This window comes from Triturus cristatus, chromosome 6 (genome assembly GCF_964204655.1).
Source record: "Triturus cristatus chromosome 6, aTriCri1.1, whole genome shotgun sequence".
NCBI classification, from domain to species: Eukaryota; Metazoa; Chordata; class Amphibia; order Caudata; family Salamandridae; genus Triturus; species Triturus cristatus.
This window is the reverse complement of record NC_140589.1, coordinates 952,217,825-952,238,056: the sequence shown is the minus strand read 5'-3', so window position 1 is coordinate 952,238,056 and position 20,232 is coordinate 952,217,825. Positions and strand designations below refer to the sequence as shown.

Here is a 20,232-nt window from a genome sequence, read left to right as displayed (position 1 = left end):
CACACTACTCAAACAGGAGGTGCTCTCCCTCCTCCAAAAACACGCTATAGAGCAGGTCCCCGTCAACCAGCAAAATCTAGGGGTCTACTCTCTGTATTTCTTAATACCGAAGAAAGACGGGACCCTGAGGCCCATTCTGGACCTCCGGCCTCTAAATGTGTACATACATTCAGTCCATTTCCACATGGTCACCCTGCAACAAGTCCTCCCGCTCCTCTGTCAGGGAGACTTTCTCACTACCTTGGATCTGAAAGACGCATACTTTCATATTCCAATACACCCTTCTCACAGGAAGTACCTCAGGTTTGTGGTGGACGGTCAACATTACCAGTTCACAGTTCTCCCCTTCGGGGTCACCACAGCACCACGGGTGTTTACCAAATGCCTAGCAGTTGTAGCAGCACACCTCTGACGTCAACATATTCACGTCTTCCCTTACTTAGACGGCTGGCTCATAAAGGCCGCGTCCTACAACCAATGTGTGCATCATACCAACAGCACCATTCAACTGCTCCACCAGCTAGGCTTCACGGTGAACTACCAAAAGTCCCACCTCCTACCATCTCACACAAAGCAATATCTCGGGGCCACCATAGACACCTCCAAAGGTATTGCCTATCCAAACTCAGCCAGAATCGCAAGCATACAAGCCTTGCGCCAAACGTTCCTTCCTCAACACTTTCTTCCAGCAAGAGTGTTTATGAAGCTCATAGGGATGATGGCATCTTGCATTTTCATAGTGCCCCATGCCAGACTCCACATGCGTCCACTCCAAGAGTGCCTAGCACGACAGTGGAACCAGGCCCAGGGACAGCTAACTGATCTGGTGTTGGTGGACGGCCGCACCCATCACTCTCTGCAGTGGTGGAACACCACAAACCTTTCCAAACGGCGGCCGATCCTGGACCCGGTTCCTCAGGTGATTCTAACAGCGGACGCATCGCTCTCCGGCTGGGAAGCGCACCTCTTACACCTCACAATGCAAGGTCTATGGACGCCACAGCAAAAGTCGCTCCACATCAACCATCTGGAGCTCTTGGCGATCTTTCTAGCCCTAAAATCTTTTCAAAAACAGATTTCAGCCAAAGCATTCCTCATTTGCACAGACAATATGACTGCATTGTATTACATTCAAAAACAGGGGGGGGGACACTCTCCCCAGCTCTCCCGCTTAGCCCAGAGCATATGGAGATGGGCAATTCCTCAAAACATCTTTCTCCTGGCACAGCACGTTCCAGGCGTACAAAACACCATGGCAGATCTGCTCAGCAGACAAACGCAACAACTACACGAATGAGAACTGCATCCACAAGTTCTTCGCCCATTCTTCCAACAGTGGGGGCATCCTCAGATAGACCTCTTCGCCACCCACGAAAACAAAAAATGCCCAAGCTTCGCCGCCAGATACCCACACCCATTGTCCAAAGGCAATGCGATATGGATGAACTGGTCAGGCAAATTTGCATACGCCTTTCCACCTCTCCCGCTAATTCCATTAGTGGTAAGGAAGCTACAACAGCACTCCCTCACACTCATTCTGGTAGCTCCAACATGGGCCAGGCAACCGTGGTACACCACACTACTACAGCTCTCAGTGGTACCACATCAAAAACTGCACCTGTCCCCGTGCCTCCTAACTCAGAACCATGGAGAAATCAGGCACCCGGACCCAGCTCAGCTCAACCTTGCGATCTGGCTCCTGAAATCTTAGAATTTGGGTACCTTAACCTTCCCCCTGATTGCATGAACATTATCAAGGAAGCCAGACGTCCTACCACTCGAGCATGCTATGCCGCAAAGTGGAAGAGATTTGTAGTTTACTGCCGTAACAATACAATCAACCCTTTAGATGCATCCATACAGCACATCATATGCTATCTGCTCCATCTTCACAGGTGTAACCTGGCATATTCATCCATACGCCTACACCTAGCAGCGATTGCTGCTTATCTACAGAACAGACAGCATTTATCACTGTTCAGAGTGCCCGCTATCAAAGCCTTTATGGAAGGCCTTAAACGAGTAATTCCTCCCAGGGCACCACCTTCCCCTGTATGGAATCTAAATGTAGTTCTTACACGGCTAATGGGTCCACCCTTCAAACCAATGCATAAATGTGAGCTACAGTTCCTCACCTGGAAAACAGCTTTCCTCGTAGCTATCACTTCCCTTAGAAGGGTTGGTGAAATACAAGTGTTCACTATACAGGAACCCTTCCTACAAATACATCACAGCAAGGTCATACTTCGTACAAATCCGAAGTTTCTGCCCAAGGTCATTTCCCCCTTCCATCTCAATCAATCGGTGGAATTACCTGTCTTTTTCTCGCAACCTCAATCTGTTGCGGAAAGGGCCTTACACACACTTGATGTTAAGAGGGCTTTACTGTACTACATACAAAGAACGCAACCTTTCAGGAAGACTAAACAATTGTTTGTTTCCTTCTCTCCACCACATAAAGGCAACCCCATCTCTAAATCAGGGCTAGCTAGGTGGATTATAAAGTGCATACAAATTTGCTATCAAAAGGCAAAAAGAACATTATCTGTTCCACCTAAAGCCCACTCTACTAGAAAGTTAGGGGCTTCTATGGCTTTTCTAGGGAACATACCCTTAGATGACATCTGCAAAGCAGCCACATGGTCAACACCGCACAACTTCACAAAACATTACTGTGTAGACGTGCATTCCAAGCAGCAAGCTAGTGTGGGCCAGGCTGTACTAAAGACACTTTTTCAAACCGCTGCAACGGATACCGGTGGTCGCCGCTAAGGTTGGGTACTGCTATATAATCTATGCTAAGTGTACAATCTGCAGCCCATATGCCTCGAACGGAATATGCTACTTACCAGTATGCATCTGTTCTTGGCATGTAGAGCTGCAGAGTTGTACACGCCCACCCGCCTCCCCGGCTACCTGTATCCGTTCCAGTCCATCTTATTTAGATACAACACACATGGGTTTCTCACTGTTATTACTACGCTCCATCTTTTCCCTGTTGGCGAAAAACAATCTGAGGATGGAGCCGAAGCACATGCGAAGTACGGACCGAAGGAGGAGTCACCGAACTCGTGACTTCCAAAGACTGTCCAAAGAACAAAAACAAGCTGCAAACATCCGGGCCCAACACCAGATGGCGATCTATGCTAAGTGTACAACTCTGCAGCTCTACATGCCAAGAACAGATGCATACTGGTAAGTAGCATATTCCTTACCACAGATGGTGTGAAGACCAACCCCCTGGCCAAAGGGCTGGTAATGGTCCCGGGAAAGATCAGGGATAAAGACTTCAGGACAAGAGTCAGAACAGGACAGCAAACCTCTCTAGACCGCCGAACACATCGCACCCCTCTATGACACTCTCTTCCTCCTCGAGATTCTTCCGCGATCTTCTTCTTATCAATTGCTTTAGATAGGTAATTCTCTATTTGAATCTTCTTCAGCATCTCACGGCATCAGCATCATCAATAACTCCGACAGCATCCTCCCTCTCAGCATTCTCTCAGAATCATGCACACCCCAACTAACTAAAACTACCTTAATTATACCTTTTGGGATTCATGTACCACCACCTAAAGTTGCAATCTGGTAAAAATATGAATTTTGATTGGACAGGCAAGAGGCGTTTGGTCATCACACCATGATGGCATAGCACCTTTCTTTGTTCCCAAACCCATCCCCTTATTAATATGCATTTTACTTTATTCCCACCGAGTTTATTCATAGTTGAAACCTTTTTATCAATAATGTCCATATGACTTCAGCCACTGCACTTCTGACATCTGGGTTCCCAGGGTTTAGCGGTTGGTGGCCTTGGATGTGGTCCAATCATGGGATCATTCTTCCAGGGGAAGTAGCGGTCACACATGCGCAGAAGGCTTTCACTCAATCACTCGGGTCTTGGCAAGAAGGCCCAAAATACGAACTAATAAAAGGTCAAAAGAGAAAATATTATTCAAGAAATAAATGATTTCACTGTATACCACCTATCTCTACTCTATTTCCCTTTATTCATTAGTACTTTCCCTGCATTAGCTCTTAGTAAATAAAGCGTTTTCTAAATAGCAAAGCAGGTGGCATGCATGTGGGTCTTGAAGACGCCATGTTAGTGTATTCTGCTCATGCGCGAGAGATTCCCTCCAGAGCTGTTAAACGTCACATTACATAGATGCAATTGACGCATGCACAGTAAAGTTTTCCCTGTTCACTATCACCGCCAAAAAATGGCATTTCAAAGTTCATAAAGCAATCATACAGTAGTTCCCAAGTATTAAAATATTTGCAACCATAGGCAGAGCTAACATTTTGTCTGATATACCATCAAGAAAGCTTATTTAAAAAAATGGCAAAAGATTTTGGTGTGCAACCCATGTTTGTAGTTCATGTAACAACTTCAGTGTCAAGTAATGCCATTAGTCAATAGTTTGATAGGTCTGTGTGGAAGGCTGTTTTATACAGCAGGCACATCAATGCCCCCTTTCATGTATTCCATAAAACCTGTGTTGATTTTTGTCTGCTTCCCCCATGCATATTCTTGGCCCACCCAGATGTTTTCATGGCCATCCCAGGTTGTTGAGCCGAGCCTGCCCGAGAAGGCATATTCTATTGATGGATGCATCATTATATCTGTGCATATCAGCTAGGCCTTTAGCAAGCCAGGAAAAATGATGCCCACTGGAACCAAGAAAAAACTCTCCCTTCTAGTCATTATCATGTGCTTTGCAAAGAGCCAACGTATGGTAAAGCTAAAGCTCTTCACTCTGACCTAAAAATGACTGAATCATTCTTAAAACTAATGTGTTCTTGTCCCTAGCTGTAGTACAGTGTGGTGAGCCAGTGTACCTAGAGCAGAGCATAGTGCGATGGATTTTCATTCGTAAAAATGTAATGCAGTGTATTACATTAGTGCCTTTAGGCTGCAGTGCATGCCCTAGGTGTCTGTCCTTAGGATTCAGTTGAGTATGCAGGTGTCTCTTGGGAGCTGTGTCGTAGGTTTCGGTCTCTAGGATGCAGGTCAGTGCTGTGAGCTAGTGCTTCTACTCTGTAGTGCTCTGTGCTGAATTTTCTAAGGTACAATGCAGGGGGTTGGTAATTATTGGCAATAGCAAGGAAAGCTTATGTGGGAAAAATAACCTCCAAAGAAATGCATGGGTTATCACTGCCTGCGCCTGTCTTTGAGCATTTTGTGCTTTCCTAATTCTATTTTAGTGCTGAACTTGTGAGTATTAAAGTTAACAGAACTGTGCTTCTTTTTCAGCTTGTGCAAATTGGAGCAAAGTTCATGTTTTTAGCTGGAATGCTTTCATCTGGAGTTGCTACTATTCTGTTTGGGTGAGTTTCAGTCTTAATAGAAGTCACCAGACTAAAGGTGTGTTTTGTTTTCTTAATAAGTTTGGCGTCATTTAATGAATCTTGGATGTGGAGTATGATAAACAAAAAAAGAACATTAATTCAATAAGCAAAAAACAAAGGTTAAAATTAGATTATTGTTGGCTTTGTTATAACAACTTAGCATGTGTTAAAAAAAACCCTCAGAAATCCACCCAACAAACGATGGTTAATATGCAGTTATGGTTGCCAATCAAAACAGAGAAATCACTGCAATTTGCAGGTTATGGTTAGGACCACAGTTGGTAACTCTAAAAACAGCCATGCAGAAACCATAACTCTCACACCTAGTTCAATGCTTTTGACCTCACAATATGTATACCACTAACTAAAAACACCAAAGAGCAAAATGTGATTAAAGAACAAATGATAGTACATTCACACTCATCCCTGTCAAAACGATGAGTAATGTGATATATAATGCAATTCCAACCGTGTAAATGCATCTGTTTCAGCAAGGGTGAAGTCATGAGCTTCGAATTTGGTATTTGAGTTATAGTTTGCATGGCTGTTGTGTTAGTTATCGATTGTGGTCCTAACCACAGTGACAGATTTCAGTGGGTTTTTGGTTTTAATTCATAATCACTATAACTGTGATTTTTTATTTTAGGTCAATATGTATACAGTTGAAACAATGGCACAAGGCAGCTTCCCTACAATAATTTAGTAAGTTTAAAACAGTATTGAAGAGAGAAATGTGTGAAGGCAGGCTAACTGCCAACGTTACAGTTTAGCCATATTTTCTATACAAATGGCACACTTCATAGAGCGGTCTCCCCTGTTTGGCAGGATGTTGTCTTATAGCAAATAGGATCTCACAGTATAATATAAGTAAAATATGCTTTCCCTTTCAGTGCCAAAAAGTTCATGAGGACAGCCTCCACAAATTAATCGCTGGTATAGTTCAAAGTCAGCCCTGTTTTAAATGCTTCATAGCAAAAAAATAATATATATATATATATATATATAGAGAGAGAGAGAGAGAGAGAGAGAGAGAGAGAGAGAGAGAGAGAGAGAGAGAGAGAGAGAGAGAGAGAGAGAGAGAGAGAGAGAGAGAGAGAGAGAGAGATATTCCCCCCCCCCAATCAAACAGAGTTGTCCGTCGTGGGAGCACGCCAGCAGGTAAATACAAGCTTCCTTAATGAGCACTGCTCACAGACATGCTTTCCTCCTCACACAGCCAGCATCCCAACGCGTTTCGGGCCAACGCCCTTAATCATGGACTGACTTTCAGGAATGAACCGCAGGCAAAGGCACACTGGTGTTTTCCCCTTCATTTATTCCATAGGTCACATGCCAATAATGGACCAAGGCATTCTGGGACTAGTAGTGCTTACATATTACCCAAGTGGGGTGCAGCTGGTACTTCCATTAAAACAGTTCTTTGTGGCTAATGGCAGTCTGTTAACGTAGCGGTCGCGATAAATGGAGCTCTCCCTGCTCCGCTCTCGCGGCTTCAGTGCGCCGCAGCAGACCCGCTCAATTGTGCAGTGGCATGTTCCCGTGGCCGGAACAGCCACTAAAATCCAAACAAACAGTCACCCCTTGTGGGAGCACGCCAGCAGGTAAAAACAAGCTTCCTTAATTCTTCCTTCTATCGAGAGCGCTACGTTAACAGACTGCCTTACCCCAAAAAATTTAAACTAGGTGCTTCTGAATGGCACCTGGAGTTTTTTTCCTTTTGGCCATTTTAGAACTGGGGTACCAGTACCCCAAAAAACTGATTTGCTGGCTGAAACATGAAAGAAAATGTTGCAGCCATCATTACAGAACTCAATGATTTGGTCCCAGAGTCTTAGGAAAGAAATACGAAAGTGTACACAGGGGGCCTGGGTTAGCACACACCAACCAACAGGCCTGTTTAGGGGGTGGGGGTGGGGGGCAAAGGGACCCTTGCACAAGTTAAATATAAAGCAAGGCCTCTTCTGTGGTAGCGCAACGCCAACCTAGTACCACGATACCAAAAGAAATTGAAAAGATCTGGCTGTAGACTACACCCTACAGGCAACCACCATTGTGCACGCCATAGTTGTGCTCACTGGGGATGGCCACCTGCTGTTGCCTTGACGCAGGGCCAACCATCTGATCCACATGGCTGAAGGATTTGCGGACTGTGAGGAAGGTTGGCCGTCTTTGGGAGTTGAGGCATGACCTGGCATGACCGTGAGGCCAATCCCCTGTGCGCGCAGCTAAAGGGCTAAAGGGCATATGAAATAGTCAGTTGGCACTCGCGGAGGTTGGGTGCATCCAAAGGTCATGCACAGCAACGATGTTGGCCGCAAATTGCCTGCCGGTTGACCGCATGGTTTTGACGTATGCTTGGCTTTAAATATGATTTAAAAAACACAGTATTTCACTGAAAAAAACAAAGATTAAAGTGACGTTATAGTTACATATGGTAATAAGATACTAACTTATGTTACAAAAAACATTCACACAAAAAAACAAAGGTCAAAGTGATGTTATAGTTAGGTGTTGAAATGAGATATGAATTAATGTTAAAAAAAATGAAAAACGTTGAATGCCGGTTGTAGTTTAGTGAACTGTTTATAACTTGTGCCCTTGTCATGCACTGCTTATGACCTCAAATATCACATCACTCATGATGTGTTAAATGGCATAATTGAATATATCCCTGACGACATCTCAACTGACATCATTGATGAGATCACTGATGAATACACTTATGACATCATCGTTGGCCTAACAGCTAGGGCGGCCGACCTTGAATCTGGGGAACTGGGTTTGAGTCTCTGGAATGAATCTGAACATCCTGTGATTCTGGGCAAATCACTTAATCACCCCGTGCCTAACAAAATGAATGTGTGTCCTCATGTAACGTAACTGGCGCTATGTAAAGCGCTCTGATACCCAATTTGGGTCAAGTTTGCGCTATATAATAAAAATCCATTATACCTCTGCTTACATTACTCCATATAATCTCAAATCTTTTTACAAAGAAAGATGGTGGTAAGGGGCTTGTTGTCAAATACAGCATAGAATTATTGTGTGTACATGTGTGGCTGCAATGGATATAAATAGCATAAGTGTGTTTGTGCATGGTGAAAGTTATAAGCTGCATAGTTTACCAAACAGTAAAGTTTTGGGTGCAAGTAGTGTTCTATGTTATGCAAGGTAAAGGCTGAGCACTGATGTGGGTTTTAGGGATATAAAGATATGTTTATATTCCCACAAAAAACAATAGTCCATTACTAGAATCTAATTTCTAGCATTAGTTGCGTAATGATGGTTGGATTATTAACACTGCTATCACAAATGGAGCATTAGGTTAAAAAAATACCATCTTTACCGATCCCAGCAACTACCCACTGCCCTTTCTTATCAGCATGCAATTTGGTACATACCCATCGCTTATGTTTGATTACAATTGCAACCTCTTCAGTATTGGCAAATGATAGCCTAAATTACTAAGCTTTCATGGCATGTGCTACACTAAAAGGTTCTGTTGGAGACATATAATGTCAGGATTCATATAAAGGATCTCAGTCTTGGAGCTCCGGAGAGAAAGTGCCCCACTGCCAAAATCAAATATCAACAAATTCATACATAGTGGGACTCTCCTTCCCCCACATTGGTCTCCTTGTCCCAACCTGATGTTGGTTGCAGTGGCATTAATCAAATAGTTGTGTCTGAAAGCCTGTTGCAAAAAATCTGTGAGGAAAGCAAAACCTTTTGTTCATAGTGGATGTCTAGACGTTTGCCCATGTTAATTAAATAGTGGCTACACAGTGCCATAGACAAATTCTATGTGAAGAGCACATTTACAAGGTGTGGATGTTTACTTTCATAACTTCACTGAAGATTTTGCAACATTGCAGATTGTTGAATAATGTTGAATGTAGATGGTGTAAGCGTGTCTCTCAGGTTGGATGCCACTGTACTCATGGGAGGAATATGGGTAGTGTATTTTACCAAACTACAGAGGGTTTGACCTTAGTACCTAGCTAAAGTGGCTAATGCACCTGTCAAAATCTTGAACTGGGGATCATATGAAGTCTTTAAGAAAGTGAACTCATTGAAGTGAATAGCGAACAAACTACTTTTGGAGGTTTTTTTAGGTTTAAAAAGTGGGTGACTCCATTACAGTCTATGGAATCATTTTGTTTGTTGGGAGGGTCAATACCAGTATCAAGAAGGTAACATCCACCATATGTGCGAGAGTGACAGATATACTATGTGTTCATTATGTGGCCAAGGATTAAGTCATTATCACTTGAATAGTGATTGGAAATTGGACACAGGTGTAGCTTGTTGAATTGATTCGCAGTCACAAAGTCATAGGACACTGTTGCAATCATTGGATGATGTCGTTCAATGAAGTCAGCAATGATGTAATTTGAGATGTAATCAATGCTCAAGTTGATTATGTCATTTAACATGACATGAGTAATGTAACATGGGTGGGTATAGTAACGTCACTAAACTATAGCTGATGAATTTGAGTGTTTTTTCGGTTTTTTTAAATGTTAGTTCTAATATCTTTTCTGCACCTAACTATGTAATGTTAACCTCTGGCTTTTTCACTAAGTGTATATATATATATATATATATATATATATATCCATCCATCCATCCATCCATCCATCCATCCATCCATCCATCCATCCATCCATCCATCCATCCATCCATCCATCCATCCATCCATCTTACCTACTTACCTACTTACCTACTTACCTACTTACCTACTTACTTACTTACTTACTTACTTACTTACTTACTTACTTACTTACTTACTTACTTACTTACTGGCGGTCGCCAGTAGGTAGTTATAGTTAGGACCCTGTTTCCATAGGAAAACCTCAACATTCTATTTTGAATAACTTTGGCGCCGGTCGACGAATCCTCGCGAATTTCTCAAAATAGGTGGGGCGCTACGCTCCGCTCCTACCCTGAAAGTCTCGGGGGGATCCGTCAAGCGGGGGCTGAGATAAAAGGGGGGTCCCAAAACGCGTTTTTCCCATGCATTTTTCCATAGGACCTTTAGAACGAGCTACAGCCCGAACGGCTGAACAGAATTACTCAAAATTTGGCAGAGAGGTAGTCCCTAGGTCAAGGAAGTGCCTTTTGTAGGTTTGGTGTAAATCTGTTCAGTAGATTCTGAGAAAATAGCCTTTAAATCAATATATATATCTGAGCCCGCTTACGGTACGCTTACCGTACGCTTACGGTGGCGTGCGCGAGCGCGATTCTGATTGGCTCTTAGATCTTAGTAAACATTCGAATCGGCCGAAAACAGGAAGCGGCGGCCGCCATTTTGTGTATTTCAGTCTGAAAAAAAAAGAGTGAAAACAAGAAAAGGGGGCAATGAGGAGAGTTACAGACCCCCTTACATTTGTGAGGGGGTCAAAGAAGGACTGTAAAGTACAAAACAAACATTTATTGATTTTTAAAAAAAATCACGGGGTACGCGTACGGTAAGCTTACGGTAAGCGTACGGAAGAAACATGGCGTGCGCGAAGGAGATTCTGATTGGCCCATAGATCTTAGTAAACATTCGAATCGGCCGAAACCAGGAAGCGGCGGCCGCCATTTTGTGTGTTTCACTCAGAAAAAAAAAAGAGAAAACAAGGAAAGGGGGCAATGAGGAGAGTTACAGACCCCCTAACATTTGTAAGGGGGTCAAAGAAGGACAGAAAAGTACAAAAAAAACATTTATTGATTTTAAAAAAAATCACGGGGTACGCGTACCGTAAGCTTACGGTAAGCGTACGGTAAAAAAAATAAAAATAAATAAATGAAAAGCAGATTTAAGAGTTTAGAAATTAGGGAGCTCTAAAAAGAGCTGTTGTGTTTATGAAGTCATTTTTTTAGTGGTACCTACAAGTAAGTACCGATGCAGAGTCTAAGGTTCAAGAGGAAGACTCTGTTCCCTTCATCATTGAAGTGCACACCATCTCCTCTATAAATGTCTTGCATGTCATAACGCAAGTTGTTGTGGTAAATGGCACCCATACCATAGTCACGGAGGAAAGCAGAAACAGATTTGTTGACGTGCTTTCTTGCTTTGTCAATCTGCGGACAGAAATGATTGGACCAGTTCCATTTTTGCCTTTGGCATATGTTGGAAAACACAAAGGCAGTTTTAGGGAAAAGTGTAAACAGTTGTGCAAAGGTGTCCTTCATAAGCATTTCCAGACCTACCCCAGTCAAAGTGCCTAGGTCATTGCCACCACAGTGCACTATTATGAGGTCAGGGTGTTGGATTTGAATGAAGGATTTCACCATTGGCATCAATTGGTGCCACTTTAACCCTCTCTGACCAATCCATTTAATGTCTACATTTGGCAAAGCAAGGTCTCTCACCATACCTGTTTTCTCTGCAAACTTTTCACTCCAGAAGACATAGCTGTGCCCTACAATCCACACTGTGAACATCTTCAAAGGAGAACTGGATGCACTCAGGAGGTGTCTTTCAGTAGAATGGCAATATGAAAAGAAAGACAGTTTGGAAATGGAGGCATACATATTTTTTTCAAAACAAAAAGAACTGATTGGCTGTTTCATACCATTCTAGAATAAAAACTAGGCTGTATGTGTAAATTAATAGAAGCATGTTTTGTATTGGTACAAAAACATGTGTAACCAAAGAACAGTACTATGGATTTGCTGTAAGGTTTGAAAAGTCAAGCACTCTTGCTCTGTGGAATTGAAACATTGTGTGTCGAACTTCTGACCTAACTCTACACAGCAGTGTTCCATGAGCTGTTGCTATGGTAGCAGGCAGAAGTCAAGTTGGGGGAAGGGTACTAGGCAGAAGTCAAGTTGGGGGAAGGGTACTTTTGGAAAAGGGTTGGTTTTCAACCAATAGAAATGTGTGATTACATTTGAAAAAAAGGGGGAAGCACTGAGATTTGAAACTTACATGTATATGTGTGGAAAAATAGAGGGAAAGTTTGCCATTATCTGGTTCTGCTGAGAGGAGAGAGGTGAACACAACAGAGATCCTGGCTCTGATAATCTGCTGTTTGAGTGTCACATTTCTTTCACAACTAACTAATTTTAAAGGTGAGTTTACAGTTTGAGAGGGGATGTATGTGGTAACTTAAGAAATGAATAATAGAAATGGGAATTGTTTTTGTTGTAGTTACACATGGTGGTTTCATAATGTGTCAGTCTGTAAAAGTGATTTACACTTGCCCCGAAAAAAAAAAGAGCAGTAAGTGTGCTTTCAAATTGGCAAAGAAATTTCGTTTTGGGACTAATGTGAAAACATGACTCTGTGTGCATAGAAGAATTATAGGCAGAGATTTATTGCGTCTTGCTCTGGTGATTTCATAGTTGCATTAGATGGAAAGGGGGAGCGAATTTTTGGGGGAAGAAGCAGAGTCTTAGCACACACCCATGTGCTTGCCATGTATAGTCATGCACAGTATTTAGAAGCGAGTGGGGTTTTCAGGTTTAAGTCTGTAATGCAAATACATTCAGCATCACTAAGGCTGGTTGCCCTTGCTGGAGTGTAGGCAGTCACAGAGAATACACATGGTGGTGGTCTGAAAAAACAGCTTGGACATGTGCATTTAAATAAATCAAAAAAAGTGGTTTTATAATGTGTCAGTCTGTAAAAGTGATTTCCAATTGTAAAAAGTGATTTTCACTTGGCCCGAAAAAAAAAGAGCAGTAAGTGTGCTTTCAAAATGGCAAAGAAATTTCGTTTTGGGACTAATGTGAAAACATGACTCTGTGTGCATAGAGGAATTATAGGCAGAGATTTATTGCGTCTTGCTCTGGTGATTTCACAGTTGCATTAGATGGAAAGGGGGAGCGAATTTTTGGGGGAAGAAGCAGAGTCTTAGCACACACCCATGTGCTTGCCATGTATAGTCATGCACAGTATTTAGAAGCGAGTGGGGTTTTCAGATTTAAGTCTGTAATGCAAATACATTCAGCATCACTAAGGCTGGTTGCCCTTGCTGGAGTGTAGGCAGTCACCGCGAATACACATGGTGGTGGTCTGAAAAAAACAGCTTGGACAAGTGCAATTAAATAAATTAAAAAAAAAGGTTTCATAATGTGTCAGTCTGTAAAAGTGATTTTCACTTGCCCCGAAAAAAAAAAGAGCAGTAAGTGTGCTTTAAAAATGGCAAAGAAATTTCGTTTTGGGACTAATGTGAAAACATGACTCTGTGTGCATAGAGGAATTATAGGCAGAGATTTATTGCGTCTTGCTCTGGTGATTTCACAGTTGCATTAGATGGAAAGGGGGAGCGAATTTTTGGGGGAAGAAGCAGAGTCTTAGCACACACTCATGTGCTTGCCATGTATAGTCATGCACAGTATTTAGAAGCGAGTGGGGTTTTCAGGTTTAAGTCTGTAATGCAAATACATTCAGCATCACTAAGGCTGGTTGCCCTTGCTGGAGTGTAGGCAGTCACAGAGAATACACATGGTGGTGGTCTGAAAAAACAGCTTGGACATGTGCATTTAAATAAATCAAAAAAAGTGGTTTCATAATGTGTCAGTCTGTAAAAGTGATTTCTAATTGTAAAAAGTGATTTTCACTTGGCCCGAAAAAAAAAGAGCAGTAAGTGTGCTTTAAAAATGGCAAAGAAATTTCGTTTTGGGACTAATGTGAAAACATGACTCTGTGTGCATAGAGGAATTATAGGCAGAGATTTATTGCGTCTTGCTCTGGTGATTTCACAGTTGCATTAGATGGAAAGGGGGAGCGAATTTTTGGGGGAAGAAGCAGAGTCTTAGCACACACCCATGTGCTTGCCATGTATAGTCATGCACAGTATTTAGAAGCGAGTGGGGTTTTCAGGTTTAAGTCTGTAATGCAAATACATTCAGCATCACTAAGGCTGGTTGCCCTTGCTGGAGTGTAGGCAGTCACAGAGAATACACATGGTGGTGGTCTGAAAAAACAGCTTGGACATGTGCATTTAAATAAATCAAAAAAAGTGGTTTTATAATGTGTCAGTCTGTAAAAGTGATTTCCAATTGTAAAAAGTGATTTTCACTTGGCCCGAAAAAAAAAGAGCAGTAAGTGTGCTTTAAAAATGGCAAAGAAATTTCGTTTTGGGACTAATGTGAAAACATGACTCTGTGTGCATAGAGGAATTATAGGCAGAGATTTATTGCGTCTTGCTCTGGTGATTTCACAGTTGCATTAGATGGAAAGGGGGAGCGAATTTTTGGGGGAAGAAGCAGAGTCTTAGCACACACCCATGTGCTTGCCATGTATAGTCATGCACAGTATTTAGAAGCGAGTGGGGTTTTCAGGTTTAAGTCTGTAATGCAAATACATTCAGCATCACTAAGGCTGGTTGCCCTTGCTGGAGTGTAGGCAGTCACAGAGAATACACATGGTGGTGGTCTGAAAAAACAGCTTGGACATGTGCATTTAAATAAATCAAAAAAAGTGGTTTCATAATGTGTCAGTCTGTAAAAGTGATTTCCAATTGTAAAAAGTGATTTTCACTTGGCCCGAAAAAAAAGAGCAGTAAGTGTGCTTTAAAAATGGCAAAGAAATTTCGTTTTGGGACTAATGTGAAAACATGACTCTGTGTGCATAGAGGAATTATAGGCAGAGATTTATTGCGTCTTGCTCTGGTGATTTCACAGTTGCATTAGATGGAAAGGGGGAGCGAATATTTGGGGGAAGAAGCAGAGTCTTAGCACACACCTATGTGCTTGCCATGTATAGTCATGCACAGTATTTAGAAGCGAGTGGGGTTTTCAGGTTTAAGTCTGTAATGCAAATACATTCAGCATCACTAAGGCTGGTTGCCCTTGCTGGAGTGTAGGCAGTCACAGAGAATACACATGGTGGTGGTCTGAAAAAACAGCTTGGACATGTGCATTTAAATAAATCAAAAAAAGTGGTTTTATAATGTGTCAGTCTGTAAAAGTGATTTCCAATTGTAAAAAGTGATTTTCACTTGGCCCGAAAAAAAAAGAGCAGTAAGTGTGCTTTCAAAATGGCAAAGAAATTTCGTTTTGGGACTAATGTGAAAACATGACTCTGTGTGCATAGAGGAATTATAGGCAGAGATTTATTGCGTCTTGCTCTGGTGATTTCACAGTTGCATTAGATGGAAAGGGGGAGCGAATTTTCGGGGGAAGAAGCAGAGTCTTAGCACACACCCATGTGCTTGCCATGTATAGTCATGCACAGTATTTACAAGCGAGTGGGGTTTTCAGGTTTCAGTCTGTAATGCAAATACATTCAGCATCACTAAGGCTGGTTGCCCTTGCTGGAGTGTAGCACTCTGGACATGGGCTTTTTAAAAAATCTGAAAAGTGGTTTCATAATGTGACAGTTTGTAAAAGAGATTTTCACTTGCCCAAAAAAAAGAGCAGTTTGTGTGCATTCAAATTGGCAAAGAAATGTTGTTTTGTGACTATTGTGAAAAGAAATGTAGTAATATATTTAAATACAATAAAGGATTTTTTTTTAGTTTTTTTCAGGTATTGCTGAAGAACAGTGAACAAAATTTAAGATGCCTACAAAATCTCGAGTTCAAAAAACGCTAAAAAAAAAACTATATTTGAAGACAACTGGAGGACCAAAGTTAGTAGAAGATGCTCATGTTGGGAAAAAGAAAAAATCTTCTGGTAAGCAGAAAAAACAATTTCTTAAAAAAATATTCAAAACAAAGAAAAATGTACAAAATGTCTGTCCTGGGAAGAATGTAACAAAACGAAGAGAACAGCAAAAAATTGAGAATTTAGTTAATGCAAATATACCTTCTGCAACTGAAAAGTTTTACATAAACAGAAAAACAGCGTTTAAAGAGATACGTAGAAAAATGTTTCAGAGAAGAGTTATGTCCAATTTGATAAAGGATGTGAAGAAATATAAGCAAAAGGCAAAATATTACAAGAGAAAAAAAGAAATTGAAGCCATTGCAGCAAAAGCATTAGAATTAAAAAGGAAACTATTCATATTAATTTTGAATAGGATGCGTACATTAGATAAAATGGTTAATGTACTGAAATCACAAAGCAAAAGCAAAAGAGTAGTGAACAGAACAAACTTTTGTAAAGTGTTTTTAGGAAAGTGGATGCATAGTTCAAGTAGTGAACCTTTTTTTAATGAAGAGAGCTATTTTCAAAGTAATAGTTTGCTGCATGCAGTTGACACCAGAGGTCGTTCATACGAAGTAAAAAATGGTTGCATAATGGAGAAGGAGATAATGGTTCCAAGAGATGAGGTACAAGTGATGGCAGATGAGGCAATGGGGAGACGTCCTAAAGCCCCAGTGTACACTTGGAATTGTAGTAGTATTTGCACTGTGCGTCAGGAATCTATTGACAGATTTCGAGAGTTTCTAAGAGAATATAGTAAAAAAAGTGTAAAACAGAAGATTAAGGTGCTTCAAAGTCTGGATCCATGCAGAGTGAGAGAGAATACTGGTTTGCAGGGTCATTCTCTGGCTTGTCTATCTAGAAAAGTGTGCAATAGTGTTTTCCATCATTTTAGGATGCTGGCTGTTCATCATACTGAAATGAGAAAGTTTGTGAGACGGTTGTATTTTGTCAAAAGTCCAGCAATAAAGTTAAATGAATTGAATAGGGCTCTGTTCCGAGGAACGGTATCAGATGTAGAGAAGGTTGTTGATGAAATTCAGTTTTGTTACTTTGGTCCTGAACAAAACAGTGCAGAGAAGGACACAGTAAATGAGGAAGAAGTGGAAGAGAATGTAGAACCTTCTGTAAGTAAGACATTTAATGATCACATAACAAAATTTGCAATAGTCTCTAATGAAAGACCAAATGTTACTTGTATTTGTTGCCGCAGAACTCATTATAGAAAACAAACTAGGAATGTTGATCTCTACAGAAAGAGTGAAAATGAAGATAATTATAAGTGGATGGATTTTGCCACATATATATTTCTTGAAAATTGTTTTGAATTGGGTGAAGATCAGCGTATTTGTAAATACTGTTACAACAAGTTAGAGGAAAATAGAATGCCGACCAGAGCTGTACATAATAATTTAGAATTGGATGCTATTCCTGCTGAACTTTCTGAATTAAATACATATGAGTCTATACTCATTCAATGTGTTCATCCGTTCCAGACCATAGTACGTATGGAGCCCAAAACTGGTAAATTACCTCCTTCAGATTTACTGAGAGGTTTAAAAGGTAGAGTGGTGTATTTGCCCTTGGATTTGAAAAAAAATATGGAAACTATTGATGCGGATACTTTGGAAACTGAACCATTAATTATTCTGGTTAATGGTGTACCTACAAAGAATAAGAAGATTTGGCAGGAGCTGGTAGATGTGCGGAAAGTACAAAGAGCAAATTTGTATTTGAAAAAAAATAACAAATGGTATGAATCAATTTATATAGAAGAAGAAGAAGAAGACGAAGATTTTCAAGAAGACACAGAAACACCAACTGGACAAATTGAAAAAGTGGACAAGACAAAGGAAGAAGAAATGTATGAACATTTTAGCATACATCCTCTTCATTCGAAAGAAGTTATGGGAGACAATATTGATCTCTTTCAGATGAAGAAAGCAAAAGGAACTCCCGTGAGTGTATGGGAGGAGAGCTTGGAAGCTCGATGTTTTCCCCAGCTGTTTCCTACGGGAAAAGGAGGACGATACGATGAACGTCCAGAACAGATTCCAGCTTCAGAGTATCGGACTACAAGACTATATGCTGAAGATCCCAGATTTCGACAAAGTATTCCTTATTTGTTCCATCTTTTATTTGAAAGCGACTTGTCTGCACTGTCTTATGCAGTAAATCACATTTTAAAAAGTGGAGTACATTTACAAAATGTGTCTGCTAAGGATTTTATGGAGAAAGTGCAGCACCGAGATGATCATTTGGAAACACAACTGATCAATCTGATGGCTTGTCAGCGTGGGACAAATGAATATTGGTACCGACGCCATGGTGAACTAAAATGCATGTTACGCAATTTAGGAACACCAACATGGTTCCTTACCCTAAGCTGTGCCGAGTACGCTTGGGATGATTTACTGGATTTTCTACGAGAGGCCAATTCAAACATTAAAAACATCGAATACAAGACAGCAGGAGAACTGTGCTCATTGGATCCGGTTAATGTTTGCAGATATTTCAATCATAGATTTGAGGCTATGATGTCCTTCATCTGCAATAAAAAAAATCCACCCCTTGGAGAAGTAGTGGATTTCTTTTGGAGAAAAGAGTACCAGGCAAGAGGTGCTCCTCATATTCATATGCTGTTGTGGATCAAGGATGCCCCAAAGTTTGGAACAGATACTGATGAAGCAGTGTTATCTTACATTGAAGAATATGCAACATGTGGTATACCAAAAAGCACAGAAGAGAACAAGTTAAAGGAGCAAGTTTTACGTTTCCAAAGTCATCGGTGTGGAAAATACTGTCGACGGAAATACAAGAGCAAAGAAAAATACTACACTAAATGTCGATTTGGATTTCCTAGACCTGTTCTTTCAAATGGAAGAGTAAACAGTTTTATGTCAGCTGTGAGACATACTATCACAAGAAAATCACCTAAGAATACCTACAACCTTAAAAGAAAAGAAGAATCAAAAAATATAAATGACTACAACCCAGTCATTTTATCCATGTGGAACGCTAACATGGATATACAGTATGTAGCTGACAATTCCATTGCTGTTGCACGATATGTAACGTCTTACATTACGAAATCAGAAAAAACAGAATTGAAGGAAATGTGGGAAGAGATTTCTCATGAGAAGACTGTTAGTAAGAAGCTGTACAGTTTCAGTTTGAAGATGTTATCGCATCGAGAAATTGGATCCTACGAATGTTCAGATAGGTTATCTTCTGCATGTCTCTACTCAAAGTCAAGAAGAATAATTTGGGCAAGTTTAGGCCTTGCAGCAATGAGAAATCGGGTACTGAAATCTGTTGGAGAAATTGAATATTTGGCCGAGAATGACCCAGAAAGTACAGATATATTGAAAACAAACATGTTGGACACATATTATCCCAAGAGAAGTCATCATCTGGAGAACATGTGTCTCTATGAAGTGTTGCAGAACTACATTTATTCACGGAAAGCTGCAGAAGACATTAATAATGGAAAATATAAAGTTGTTGGTGAAGAAGGATGTTTGGTGAAGCAAACCAAAGGAAGTTTGATAAATCACCGGAAGCTGAGTTGCGACACTACCGACAAGAAAGAATTTTACTACTTGGCTCTTTTACAGTTGTTTAAACCATGGCGTACAGAGGATGAACTACTGGGAGAATTTCAAAGCTATGAGGATTCATTTAATGCTTGCAAAGACAGCATACAATGCAATACATTCACAACTTATCTGCAAATGTTAAATGAAGAAATTGAACAGGAAACTACAATTGCAGCAGAAATAGCTAGAGACAGTTCTCAGGACAGCCAAAGTTCAGGAACACACAGTCAAGATCCCCTAGGACAACCAATCGTTGAAAATGAAGCATCAATAGCCATGAATGAAGTGGAAACAGCTATGAATCAAGCTCAAGAAGAATTTATAGACTTAGAAAATTTGGAAAGACAACTGAATCAAGAGCAGCAACAAATTTATGAAGAGATCAAAAACAAAATTGATCACGGATTTCTACATGTAAAAAAAGAGTGCTCATGCACATCATTTCATCCAATCAGGATGTATGTAAGCGGACAAGCTGGCACTGGAAAAAGTTTCCTAATTAAAGTCATCAGAAGCTACCTAAAGCAAAAAACGGATTCTACGTTGTCTTGTGTGGTTACTGCTCCAACTGGGTTAGCAGCATATAACATAAAAGGAATCACCTTACATCGTTTGCTAATGTTACCAGTGGAGCATGAGAACAAAATACAATTCAACAAGCTAACTGGAGAAGCATCCTTGGAAGTTTCACGAG

General features: G+C 40.9%; 1 protein-coding gene across 2 annotated transcripts in view; it reads left to right on the top strand.

Moving 5' to 3' along the window:
* Positions 1-20,232, top strand: part of SLC18B1 (solute carrier family 18 member B1) — a 671,163-nt gene that overhangs the window by 135,323 nt on the left and 515,608 nt on the right. For both annotated transcript variants that reach the window (XM_085611645.1, XM_085611646.1), the window contains exon 4: positions 5,258-5,331. In XM_085611645.1, the coding sequence (XP_085467771.1) occupies positions 5,258-5,331 (74 nt within the window). The remainder of the gene's footprint in view (positions 1-5,257; positions 5,332-20,232) is intronic.